Consider the following 13,983-nt stretch of genomic DNA (forward strand, 5'->3'; position numbering starts at 1 on the left):
GCTGCTGTCTCAAGTTATTTCTATATTTTGCAGCATCAGTTTTACTTTTCTTTTTCTAGAAAACTAAAAGCTATTATGTGATCACCTTTGCTGAGCTCTATCTTAATTTTTTTTAAATTCTCGAGGTGATCACATCTACTATAATTATCAAATAAACCAACATTTTACAATAGATTACTATGAAAACTTCGCCAGTGTCCTTGACTTAGATTAGGGTTTAATCTATGATTGTGACTGCCAATGTCTACATTCAAATGTCTGAATGTAAGTTAAGGATCTTCTCCATCAGCATCACAAATCTGAGACAAGAGAACTGTTGCTGTACACAAATAGTCTGTAAAGCAGTTTTCAGGAGGTTTTTTTTTTTTTTTTTTTTCTAAGATTCCTCCTTGCTAATGTAGTTTTCTTGCAATTGGCAGAAAAAATCTTCATGTGAATGAAGCTCAGTTTCAGACACCGTGATCAAAATCGCCCCAAATCATAAACTACCAGATGTTTTGTAAGAGCAACTGTCAATCAATGTGGTTAGGAGCTTTAATTATCAGCATTAAGACTTGATCAAGCCATTGTAATTAATATGCTGAATTAATTCTATGTTTTACACTCAAATCAATCAATGCATAACCTACAGAAAAGTAGATAAATCAAAAACTGTAATTAGATGTGGCTTTATCGAATCTATTTATTTATTTTTGTAAGTGAGCAGAGCTAGTTTTTCATATCTATGAACAACTCTTTAGATGCTATAGTTGTGAAATATCACTTTGCTATGTGCATTTCCAACAGAACATATATAATTTAAAAACTTCTAATGCAACTTTTGATTCATTTGCTACATCTCTCAATGAGTGTAAATCTAGCGAATTTTAAAACTTTATTATGAAACTATGCCATTTCAAGTCAATGGATTAGTGTTTTATTTGGATATACTGAGCTAATTTCTTTATCTCAGTGAAGGTAAATGCAATATTGATGCATCGCTTTGACATGTTTTTGTTCAGTTGATTCTTTATGATGCTGAAGGGCTTCTATTATGCACAAAAATAAACAAAGATTTGAGAATCTGCAGTCCTTAATGCAAACCTTTCCCACAAAAACTCTGAGATGTATATAAATTAGAGGCTTAACGGTTTATGTAAAAGTAGATTTATTATGGCCCACCCAAAAAAAAAATAAAAATATTGAGCATCTTTAAAGCTATAATTGAAAGGACTCTCATCTCCATTCTGGAAACCACATTAGAGACCTGCAAACAAACCTAGAAAAATTCCTGCAAACCAGCTGCAGTTGGAATGTTAGCATACAGTAGCAGTGACAGATCAGTAACACATCATCACAGTCTTTAGGAACATTAAAAAAGGAAGATTTGGCCAAAATGCAAACGTTTACAATCAATAGCACTTAACTGGGCAGAACAATGAGAAAAAAAAAAATACTCTTGCGGAATGTGATAGAGCAGAAAAAAGTTTAAAAAAATGCACACTACAATACCATAGACACAAATATTCTGGATTGATTAAATGGCCCAAATGAAACTTAACATGGTGCAGCCATATTGAATTGAGTTGTAAACATGAGTAATTGGTAGTGAGACTTTGGTTGGATCCAAACATTGATTTACCCACCAGCCTGTCAGAAATGTATGATTGTGATCATGGTCAAATATAAGATCCATATAAACATAACAATTAATAATGATTGAAAAATTAATGAACAAAAATGTAGCAATAAATATCAGAAATATTTTTGTAACTTTCAAATTGAACTGGAAATACCAAATATTGCAGCTTCCTAAATGACCAGTGGAGGTTGATTTTAGGAAGAAGCAATGTCAAAAGTCAAACTACATCAAATTTTAGAGGTGGGGGGCATATTTGTTCATAGATGGGGGGATGTTTTAAGCGACAGGAAGCTCAGTCAATGGGTTGCCCCAACAAAACTCTCACTTTACTAGGCCAAGTAAACTCCTATTAACTCCAGTTAACCCTGCAGGAATCCAATGGGTGATATCTGAAAATTATTAGTCCAGTGTGTATATGTATGGTTTATAACTTGTCATTACTTATGGTCAAGTCTATGGTCATTGCTACCCTCAACAACCATAAAATTACCTAGTAACCTGCTTTTATTCCCCTTTCAACCATAAGTGTTATAAAACATAGTAGTTTGATTCATTTGAGACAACTTTCTGTTGAACTAAGCACCTTATGTTTGGTCAAACTAGAGTTTGTTTAGAAAAGAAACAAAAAAAACTTTAGAATAACCATTAAACCCAAAGGTGATCTCCTTTCAGATGTATGGATATTTTAGCTTTCACTACCATTTCAACTACAATTATTGCAACATTTTTTTCATAAAACTATATTAAATAGTAACATTTTTGGAATAAAAAACTGTTGAAATGATAGAAATAATATGTTTATGGCTAAAAATCTCAATAAATAATGCTTTATTGCTAGAGGAGTTTTTAAAGTTTGACCTTCGCCCTTGTGGTTTATGTTCATTTTTGGCCAAATCTATAAAGTATTAAACCTTTTGTCCTCAATCAGACTAATGGACTTGTCTTTGAGCATTTTTTCACTTCTAACAAATTTGTACCCAAAAAGCTTTAGAGTTGGTCCGCACACTCTCTGCACAACCTGAGCTATTTTAAATGGCAGATTGAACCTCCATTTCTCTACTTGTTCCGAGGAGTTTTTCTGTGTAGAGTAGACACCGCTGGCCTCCCTGGAGGCGTGAGTGTTCCTCAGAATCCAGGATTTCACCTGAGAAGTGAAGGGAATCCCTGAAAACTTGTACATCTCCGATGCTTTTTTCATGGGGAATCGAGCAATGTCTTCATACCGCACCAGCATGTAACGGCCGCGCAGCCACGGTGGCTGCCTCAGACCGACTTCAGCAGAAAGTCTGATGTTGTCACAGTTTCCTTTCAGCTTTCGCACTTCATCATCGTCTATAGGTATACTCCCACCCATAGCCCACTCCTTCCAGTTCTTGTATTTGTCTGCAAAAGCTACCATGCGCGACGCCAAAACAGCTCGAGGATCCCGAACCAGCTGAATGAATTTCATGTCCAGGCGAGGGTCTTCAGCCAGAGACCGAAGATTCTCAAGTTGCCGCACTCGAACAGACTTGATGACCTTGTGGTCTTTATGTTGGCAAGACATGGATGCCATGGTCAGGTTCAGTGGGCCACAGCGTCTGGTTCTGCAGTGGTAGCGCTCAAAGACCCCTTTTATGAACGGGCTGCAGACGGACTCCTCACACAGAGAACTGCTGGACTCCCTGCGGAAAAGCGCTGTGGTGATGTGGTCCACAGGTAGGGGGTCAATGAAGCGTTCCAGCAGGGAGAAGTCACACAAAAAGAGCTGCTGAAGAACTTCTCGGTACGCCTTTGCTGCCGCCGTGGCGTTGGTACCACCAGTGTCCAAGGTTAGCATCTTTTCAACGTGCCAGAGTGGCTCGAATAGGTAAAACATGTTCTCCCCTTGCTGGTTAAAAAACTCCCCCACGAAGGACGAACCTGTCCTGGTGGTAGCTAACAAGAGAATGTGTTTCTTTGTCCTTTTCATCCCATCCCGGAGCACAGTGTTGTCCTCCAGGCGCTGCTTCATGAGCATGAAGTCCTTGCCAGATGAGGAGAAGGTTGCATTGTACTTCAGCAGGATGTTGACAAAGCCACCAACCTGGAGAGGGGTTTGGGGGGTCTGCTTTACGATGAGCTTATCTGATACTCTAAGAAAACAGAGAAACCATTTTATCAACTTTAAAAGTAAACATGTATTACTGACATGATATTTATTGTCTTGAAATACTACTAAACATAGACGGACTTACCTTGAGAGGATCTTGTTTTCTTTTTCAATGATTACAAGCGTTACAAAGAAGACAACGAGTATGGTGTACTTGATCCTCATTCTTGGATGTGGTTGGGTTTTTATAGAGCTTTAAAGGCTGCCTCTTGGAAGGTTCTCGCAGTCTTGCAGATCTCCAATTGCCTCGTCAAAGAGCCTTGCAGTTTACGGCATTCTCTGTTAAAGCCTTCGTCTCATCCTGACAAATGTAACAAACACAAGACAATTACACAATTTGCAAATTTGAAAGTGACAAACCCCTTTTCCTTAACCCTTCCTTTGCAGAAACTGTTGGTACTTTTGTCAAATGTGAGTCATAACAAAAAGGAAGTGGACACTACTGATAGATAAACAGAACTGCTTTGTGATGCTGTGTCACATGCAACTTCACAAAATTCTCATTGCTTCTCCTTTTGTTTGAAAGATTATTTAGATATATAAATAAAAACTGATCTGTTTTGCTAAAGTAAATGTAAGAAGTTTGAAGATAAAATCAATAGAGAGAGAAAAAAAATAATAATTTCAGTCATCCTTGCAATGAGGAAGCCCTTGTTATCATTAGTCACCAGTGCATTTCAGGAACCTGCCCACCCACCATGCTAGACTGGGTTTGGGTGTACACAGAGACAGACATTTGGTTGCTAGCATGTGTATAAAAGACAGCCATGAGAGCAAAGGGAGGCTTGACTGACAGACTGCAATCAAGCTCAATTGTACTAATTAAACTGTAATCCAACAACTCCAAAACGACTTGCCACAAAACCCCAATGTAATCTAGCTTGAAGTGATGCTCTCCACCCTCTCACCCTTGCAGATGTAAGCAGCCTGGCAGTCTGGTGTCCAAACTGCCAGCTGCTCTTCTTATCAACACTTGGGAGATAACTTGAGCAGAGACCATTACCGACTCGGGCTACTTCTGTCTCTGAAACATAAGAGTGTGACCGACGGATGGTCATGTGCTGAGAGGTATAAATATGAAGTGCTGAAGCTGAAACAGGAAAGCCAACTTGTCAGAGAAGCAGACACTGAGGTGGCTTGAGGCTGGGGGCCGTTCAGCACTGAGACAAGTGTGCAGAAGATAGGCAGTAGATGTATTTGGGAAAAGATTACAGTTTTTTAATGACTAGCTTGACCTATCTCAATAAAGCTGTCAATAACACAGCAAGACTCTAAGATTGCCTCCACGTGAAGGAAATTTACAAATTACCGACATACCGCTGTTGGTTATTAGTGGAATCACATGCACTCTCCATGTAATGAGCCTCAGTCTTTTAAAGGATGAGCTAGATCTTTATTATAAAGGAAGGCCCAAAGAATGACCTCTAGTGAACATATCCTGGTGATCCTGAAGGCCACTGGGTTTCCATCTGACTCATGAGGAGTCCAGAATTAGCCACCACCGTTCAGGCCAGTTTGGGCACAGGAGCAGCTCAAAATGACTGCAGTCTAAACACAAGGAATGGTCGGAGACGGTGTGTGAAATTCTCACAGTGGGAACAGGATGTTTGTAGCGGCAGCGGAGCGCTGCAGACGTGCACTGAAAAGGTGAACGGTCAGGCATGCTTGCACTGGAAAGGGAAAGTCATCCCCCCGTTGCACCACCCTGCCGCATGCCACAAAGACAGAGGAGCTCTGCCCACACCCCTCCCCTTTTTAGAGATGATATGGCACAACATAAGCGGCGAGGTCGTCGACACATCACACTTTTTATGCGTTTCCTAGTTGTTAGAAGTCATGCTGAACCACCCAGACGACATCAAACAAAAGATACAGTTCAAGAAGAAAACATGGGGTAAAATTACGACATATTCCTTTTAATTTCTATCTTTTACAACAAGAAAATTGATGGGCGGGATAAGTCACAAGTTAAACACTTTTTTAACTGTTTCTACAAGCACTTAAAAGGATAAAACCAAAGGATTCAAACCAGAAACATTTCACCTCCATGGTGACAATCCTAAGCACCACCCAATGATGCAGTTTCACTTTTGATGTAAAATAATATAATATATATATTTATATTCCACATCAACAGTTTGTCAAGAGAATAAGTCGTCTGGTGTTTTTGTCATTTATAAAGTAAATTAGTAGCACACCAATTATCTCTGCTTATTGCATCTGCTGTTTAAAGAGAAAAAAAAGGAGCCCACGTGAAGTGACATTCATGAATGTTCACAAACCACTGAGGCATATGACACATTTGATCATCTGCTCACAAAAAAAAGAAAAAAAAATGCCACTGCCCCATTTATCATCTTGTTACAACTGCTTTTAATAGCTGCTTCTTATTTAATGTAAATCTCATGAAAAGACAAATTAAACCCTCGCCAGCCAAGCACAAAGACGCATTTAAATACACAGGACTTTCAAGCACACTCTGGTGTAGAGTGAATGAAAGATTTAGTTCATACATCAAAAGAGAATATTTAGGGAAAAAATGAATAATTAGTTGAAATAATTGTGTTTTGAAGTTTCAATATAAAGCTTGTAGTGTTTGACTATAGTAGCAAGCAGGTCAATAATAGGGTTTAAAATTTTATGTTTTTATCAAACATGCAAAAATTTATATCACAATCCAATGTTAGCATTAGTGGGCAACATTCATTAACAGTGGTTGTTGGACGGAGACTATCAGCAGCTATTGTTGTTGTGACCAGTGCTGTTATTTCCAAACTTTAATGATTACTTGTTAATAAGTAATCCCTTATTTTATAATACGACAGAATTGTGGAACATAAGATGACATCTTTAGGCAACTACTTTAACACCTATACACAAGCAGAATATAGAATCTGAAGTGACAAATGTACTGCAGTGGATTTTACATTTAGATGAGGATGACATGGTTCAATAATGATAACTAATATTATTTATTTATTTTCTAGTAAAGTGAAAGCACAGTATGCACAACTAGAGAAGCAGCTGTCATTTTTAGTAAGTTAAGTGCGTAATTATTGGGTAAAAATAAAAATAAAAATGTAGTCAAATAAATAAATAAATAAAAAGACGAACCAAGAGGCTTCAGGTATTTTCAATGTAAAAAAAACACTTACTAGAAATGAAATACGTATGAGAGCACAAAAATTAAATAAACGTGTTTGGGTCTAAGAAAATTAACAGGAAAATTTGGCGTTGTATTTAAGTTAAAAATTAGTTTTGGGTGGGGCTTATTGTGAATCACTATAAACGAAATAAACAAAATGTGTTTTGCGTTTCGAATTAATATATTTGGACTGTTTCTGTTGTAATGTAGTTAAACATACAAGTAAACTATTACTCAAACTTAATAACAACAAAAAAGTTTTATATTTTAACTTAGTAATAGTAAAAGTCCAAATTAGATTTTATAGGTGTAATGACTTAGTTTTCAAAGAGTGGCAACTTACTGCTAACAACAGGTTGTCTGAAACTACTTATTAGGTAATTTATACATCTGGTGTGGTCTGATAACAACTTAAAGATCTTCTTTATAAGGCTATACAAAAAAAATGTTAAAAAGGATTACATTTAGAGAAACAGTTTCTTTCTCCCAAGAGTCAACATGCACACCAAAAGAATGTAACGTTCAGATCCCAAATGTAGACTCAGGTTTGAACATTACAATATGCCAACATGGTGGGGTTTTTTTTACATCCTAACAAAAGCATGCACGTCTTTACTGTCACAAAGATAAATATGCAGCAAAAAATTGGTTAAAATAAAATATAGTAAAAGTTACTTATTCCAACAACTTTCTAAGTTACACTTGTTTTTTATTTAATGTATGCATCAACCACGTGTCAATGATGCTCTAACGCTATAGCACCACCCCATATAACATGTGCACTTTGAACATATTGTTTTGTATTTACCAACCATTATGATGAGCTGCGGAGTCTGTCGGAGTCCCGCTTCACTTGTTCAGCCTCTTCTCAAAGTGCAACTCCAGAAAAAGACGACTTCCATTACTTCCCCTGTTAAATCACTTGCGCGTGACAACAGAAAAAAGGGATCCAGCGCAAGTCACCGGACAAGTTCTAATACATAATGCATGTGAGACAAGCAGAAACATATTGAGTTAGCTACAGGTTACACTGGCAGCCAAATGAATGACAAGTCTGTTCAACAGTTGCAGCTCAGTGACTCACGGGAAAGTTTGGTGCGGAGGAGCGGAGCTTGAAAGCGGGAGGTGCGATGACAGAGTCCAGATTCTAACAGAAACCGCTGATAAAATACACATTTTAAACCATTTAACACACTGTGCATAATACGAAAGTAATTATATTTAGAATCTTGACCCTAAAAACAGAGAAAATGTTGCCGTTTAATCCCAACTTTAAATTTGTGGAGAGGTTGGTTGATGTATTTTTTTAAAGAGGACTAGTACTCCATCTAGTGGACAAATATAAAACATACACACAAGAACAGATATTAAAGAAAACGTTAAAAGATTATAATATAATACAATAATGTATGTCGTTTTTGTAAAAAAAAAAAAAATAAATAAACTATTATCGCCATTACTGTAAAGCATATTTGACGTATACTTCGCCTACTCAATTTCCTGTTTTATATGAAAAAAAAAAATCAAAATTCAACTTTGGAGTATACTTTTTATTATATATTTCCACTTTGAAAATATTTTTGTTTAAAATAAACAACAAAAATTCTATATGTGGCTTTGTTTATTGATTACAAAAGAGAAAGACATCTCGAACTACAAGTCCCATGTAACACGTCGCATGCAGATGACGTAATAATCGAGAATTTTCACGAAGGAAAAGGTTGCTTGCAAAACAATTGCGTCAGAAACTTGCGCATTTCTGTCCAGGAAGGTGAAGGAAAGTGTTTCTCCTCGTAAGTTCTGTTTATAGCCTTGTTAAACTTTGTCAACATTGGTTTAGTAATGACATTATAATCGCAGTTTATAGTATTAATCCAGTTACCACGAATGTTGCTTTGTCGTTGGATTTTAGACGTAGCTTAGCTAAATCCTTGACGCACTGGTGATATTGAATTCACTTTAAAACTTGCTTTTCATGTATTCATCGTGCTTATGATTTCTTTTCTGTGGCAATATTGTTCGAAATGTGTCTGTTTTTCAGCTGAATGATGTTTACGATCTTCTAAGTGGAACCAGTGACTGTTTGAACCTGAATTTGTGTTTGTCTTTCAGCTAGCTTAAATTAAAAACAGACCAACATGTTTGTGGCGAGGCTGGCGTGCCTAAAGACTCTCCCGCTCGTCGGGCTCCGTCCTGTTCTGACCCAAAGCTCTTCCGTCTTGAGGGCACCCACATGGAAGGCCTGTCCACCCCTTCTCATGCCGCAGCAGGTACGGGGAAGTCTGTCCTGAAGCAGGCAGATATATAACTTTCAAATGTTTGCTAAATGTTTACTGCTCTGTAGCAAAAACTGGCAAGATTTTTTTCCTTTGATTGGGATTAATCGATCTATTATTGTTTGCTTTTATAATTGTGTGTGATACTTAAATAAATAAGAAATAGGAGTTTAATTATTTATGACAATACTAGTGTTTATCAAAGAAACTTTTCTCAGACACGTATTTGTTTGGAGTATATCTACCATGGGAATAGTTGATCAAAGGGCAGAACAAATACAGCATAAAATTATGATCTAGTAAAATCATAATAAATGCATTGAAGTTACAAAAATACCTGCATTTCATTGTATTCATTGTGATTTCATATCTGAAAACATAGTGTTTTTTTGACAATTTATGTTGATTCTTCTTATTTATTTTTTAATAGGGTTTTTCCTCAAGAGCAAGATTTGGATTCCGCCGTGTGAAATCTGCGCGGGATCAAATCAAAGAGGCTGCTTTTGAGCCAGCAACAGATACAGCCATCAAAAGTAAAAATGATTTTGTTGTTGTTTCATTAGTGAATGCTAAATGTAATAACTTTTTTTCCCCACAGAAACTAAAGAAAAGGGTGTTGGCAAAATGATAATTCCCTGAATATGCTTCCATTTCTTTTGTTTCTAGTTGACAGCATGGGGAGGATGATTCTTGCAGGAGGTGCAGCAGTAGGTCTTGGAGCTTTGTGCTATTATGGACTGGGCATGTCCAATGAAATTGGTGCCCTTGAGAAGTCAATGTTAGTAGTCAAAATTTTCTTTGTTGTCTTCAAAGTTTTGTGAAGCACTTACTACCTAACAAAGGTACTAGCAACCATCTAAAGTGAGCCTTTTATCTTTGGGTAGGATCTGGCCTCAGTACGTGAAGGACAGAATCCACTCCACCTACATGTACTTTGCAGGCAGCGTTGGTCTAACGGCTCTGTCAGCAGTCGCTGTGAGCAGGACACCAGCGCTACTGGGTCTAATGATGAGAGGATCGTGGATTGTAAGTTTTACAACTTTTTGTATCTTTAAATTCAAATGAACTCCAATTGAAAATTTTTTTTCTTTTACATGGTTTTGATTATTTATTATTTTTTTAACCAGGCTATTGGAGCAACTTTTGCCGCAATGATTGGTGCAGGAATGTTGGTTCGGTCCATTTCATATGAGCACAGCCCGATGCCCAAACACCTCGCTTGGATGCTCCATGCAGGTTAGAATTGATTAGCCCTATCTTTTGTTCTTTCCACTTGACTCTTGAAACCATTTGAAGCCATGGGCAAAGAAAAAAGAAAGTTTCAGTGTTTCATCACATTTCTCTTCATGTCATCATCTTGAAGTGAATATTGTTTATTGTTGCAGAACTTTTACCATGTCTTACAAATAATCAACCATGTAGTTCCACAGCATGAACACTAGAGGGCACTCAAGCGTGGAATTGAGATAATAGATTGACGTGTGTTGTGTTCATCATCAGGTGTGATGGGTGCTGTCATCGCTCCACTGACCCTCCTCGGAGGGCCTCTGATGATGAGGGCTGCCTGGTATACAGCTGGCATTGTGGGAGGACTCTCCACTGTAGCCATGTGTGCCCCCAGTGAGAAGTTCCTCAGCATGGGAGGACCGCTGGCCGTTGGCTTTGGGGTGGTGTTTGCCTCATCTCTGGGTTAGTAATGTCATTTTCAAGTATTTGTGAGATTATAAGAGAAATTATTATGTTGCTTTAATTGATCTCTTTTCTTTCGTCAGTCTGTTTTAGGGTGTTAGCTGTTACAATATCACCCTAATGTGTGTGTTCTATTTAAAGACTGATGTAGAGTGTGAGAAATGTGCACTCTACCAGTTTTCACACACAGGGTAATGTTTAAGTTAATAAAAATGTGAAAACATCTTAACAAAGTCTACTTTCACTCACATTTTGAGAAATTCATCCAGAACTGTAACACATTTGTGTTTATAGTTGTGTGAGGATTACAAATAGAACTATAAACTCTCACCTATTTCATTCAACATCTTTGAAGATGCTATATACATTATCAGGGAATTTTTAAGACCATCTAGCATAACAAGAAAAATAAAGTTTACAAAACAGTTTTTAAGTACTCAGTTTCTTTATGAATTTAAAATTTTGAGAAAGAAAAAGAGCAAAAACTGAGTTTGTTGACATTTTAGTTTCACATAAAGCCATTCAGAAAAATCAGTACAATCTGTGCTGCTTTAATGGGATGGCAAAAAACCTTGTTTAATGTCTCTACATTTCTATTTAACATTTTTTGAGTCATATGCCTGGTTCTTCGCAAAAAAGTCAAAGTATGTAAAGGAAAATGATGCAGAAATCTTCACATTGTTTATAACTTCACATGTATGCTCTATGAAATTTTACTTTATAGCTTTGACTTCTACAGAAAACGGGTAAAAAAACATAAAACCTGCCAATGTTGCTTCCTCATAGAGTAAAAATGTTTAATGAGATTTTCTGGATATAGTATATATATTTTTTTATTCTAAAATAACACATTTAGGGGTTGCAGTCAAAATGAAAAGTTCTGTTTCTCTGCAGGGTCGATGTTCCTCCCACCCACCTCTGCGTTTGGAGCAGGCCTGTATTCCGTCGCCGTCTACGGCGGCCTGGTCCTGTTCAGCATGTTCCTCCTCTACGATACACAGAAGGTTATCAAGAGGGCAGAGACGCACCCGCTCTACGGCGTGCAGAAATATGACCCCATCAACGCGTGAGTTACAACATATTTTCACGCGGGGCTCTGATTTGTGATCATATGTGTAATAATCACTGTTTTAACCTTGCAGGTGCATGGGGATTTATATGGACACACTCAATATTTTCATGAGGCTGGTGATGATTCTGGCTAACGGAGGAGGTGGTAAAAGGAAGTAAACTTCTGGATGGCTTCGTTTTCTTTCCTCATTTGAATTCCTGTAAACAAGCATTAAGTGTTAAAATGTAGGTGCCAGTTTTCTATAACTGGTAGATGATGATGAATGCTTTGGGGTTGAATGGAAGTAGCACCAGTTATGAATGAGAAGGGCTTGATTCTGGGAGTTCAAAGTTTCATGGCAATCGTCGTTTGGCTGAATCTGTCATGTTTCTTGACTGTTTTTTTTTTTTTATTATTTATTGTCACCTGGTATTGAAGTTGAGAGAAATGGTTTGGTTACAACACATATGTCGACTCTACTATAATTTACATTTTCACCAACTGGCTGGACTGTGTACAAGAAAATTCACAGATACTACATTAAAAAAAAAAACTAACAGATCAGTGAATTTTTGGTTGATTTAATGGAAAAGAAATGTGGTAAATTCAATTCTACGTTTAATAAAAGAATAAACTATTCAAAAATTATGTTTTGTCGGTTGTGTTTGTGTATTTTATTACTTATTTTAAGCCAAATTTGAAGTTTTTCTTTATTTAAAACAACTTTTTTCAAGAAAAAAAATAGATTTCTAAAACATTCCATTAAATATGTCAGGTCACATGTCAATTAGGTTTTAGCTCTTAACCCTCATTTGCTGCCACAAATTAATCCAACTGAGAACTACTTACATGTTTAAAAATTAGTTATCCACTCTTAAAGCGGTTTGAGGCAGATTGATACGGCAGCGGGGTGCACCCCGTAGTCCATTTCCCCACAAACAGTCAGTGCGCAGCAGCAGATGACAAAGGCTTAGAGTACTAATCCTCTTGTCCACCATCTGGCCGCTCCTCTAAAATTAAACCTTCAAACCAGGCCACTTGCAACAGATGCTAACATCTGTAAATAGGTAGGTGTTTGGTTTAAGTGTGTGCACGTGGCATACACTCCTGCCAAACAGTGCTTTTAAACCCTCTCAAATCGAGTGTATGAGTTGAACATGTGCGTCTGACAAGCTGTATATGAAAATGACCTAATGTTACTGGATAAAATGAGCAATAATGGATGAGATTGGCAAATGTGGAGATCCCTTGGGATGGAAGCTCTGTCAGTCATTTTACAGATTGATGACAAATGTGGCGTTTGGATTTTGCTATTTGGAGAGGGGATGGATTCTGAGTTTCGTTTGGGGCCAAACAAACATTTTCATATTTTATTTTATAAAAACAACACCTTAAACTTCACAATTTATAATTAACAGAAATTATTTTCCCTTTTTAAACATTTAGGGGATGCAGCATACTTTTAAATAATAATAAAAAAAATCTAAAATGCTTTTAAAATCAACAATTCTGAAAATGTCAAATAAAAAAGTGTTTTTTTTCCATTATATGTTAGCATTACATTTCCACCAAATCATCTCACTGTAGTGCTCATGTCAGGCATTCACACATTTCTTGTTCTCACTCTGAACAACGCTTATTACACTTCACCAGTGCGTTTGCTATTTTTAGCTCCAAACTTACTTTTGCTGTCAGTCCTTGTACGAAAGTGTTGATAAATCCCATCTGCAGCATCGTATCCCTGACGATCAGTTTGATCACATCATAAAATTAATTGTGTCATGTTTTAATTTTTTTCTGTATAAATTCTTTAATCATGTGCGCATCTGATTATTTTTTTTATTGATTTCTTACAGAAATCCTAAATGTCTCTGCTTGTTTAAAACACTGTTAGCTCAGTATTTTGCTTTTTTTTTTAAATATTGTTTTTTTAATTCATTATTGGTGCTTAATGTTTCAAGAGTTTAAATTATTAATTTCATTTATTGTCACTGCATAAGATTGAACATTTAGTTCTCATTTTATTGCATTTGTCTAACAGTAAATATCTGCTTTGATATATGGGAAACA

The 13,983-nt window shown here is 36.8% G+C and overlaps 2 protein-coding genes across 3 annotated transcripts; one reads left to right on the forward strand and one right to left on the reverse strand.

The window, feature by feature from the left end:
* Nucleotides 1-375: 375 nt before the first annotated feature.
* On the reverse strand, nucleotides 376-8,416 carry LOC112153880 (carbohydrate sulfotransferase 3). The gene is made up of 3 exons (XM_024284335.2): nucleotides 7,710-8,416; nucleotides 3,838-4,053; nucleotides 376-3,735 (listed from the first exon to the last, which is right to left on the reverse strand). Exons 2-3 carry the CDS (start codon nucleotides 3,915-3,917, stop codon nucleotides 2,517-2,519), a joined length of 1,299 nt encoding a protein of 432 aa, XP_024140103.1. The 5' UTR covers nucleotides 3,918-4,053; nucleotides 7,710-8,416; the 3' UTR covers nucleotides 376-2,516.
* A 140-nt stretch (nucleotides 8,417-8,556) lies between these two features.
* Nucleotides 8,557-12,561, forward strand: ghitm (growth hormone inducible transmembrane protein). 2 transcript variants are annotated; one of them, XM_024285674.2, is made up of 9 exons: nucleotides 8,557-8,690; nucleotides 9,014-9,167; nucleotides 9,604-9,706; nucleotides 9,840-9,951; nucleotides 10,058-10,199; nucleotides 10,301-10,409; nucleotides 10,674-10,862; nucleotides 11,757-11,928; nucleotides 12,005-12,561. In XM_024285674.2, the coding sequence occupies exons 2-9, from the start codon at nucleotides 9,036-9,038 to the stop codon at nucleotides 12,090-12,092; spliced, it is 1,047 nt and encodes a 348-aa protein (XP_024141442.1). In that variant the 5' UTR covers nucleotides 8,557-8,690; nucleotides 9,014-9,035; the 3' UTR covers nucleotides 12,093-12,561. The 2 variants fall into 2 exon arrangements, with proteins under 2 accessions (XP_024141442.1, XP_024141441.1); XM_024285673.2 differs by having other exon boundaries at nucleotides 8,560-8,690; nucleotides 9,010-9,167.
* The last annotated feature ends 1,422 nt before the right edge of the window (nucleotides 12,562-13,983 follow it).

Source organism: Oryzias melastigma, linkage group LG19 (genome assembly GCF_002922805.2).
Source record: "Oryzias melastigma strain HK-1 linkage group LG19, ASM292280v2, whole genome shotgun sequence".
In the NCBI taxonomy this organism is placed as follows: Eukaryota; Metazoa; Chordata; class Actinopteri; order Beloniformes; family Adrianichthyidae; genus Oryzias; species Oryzias melastigma.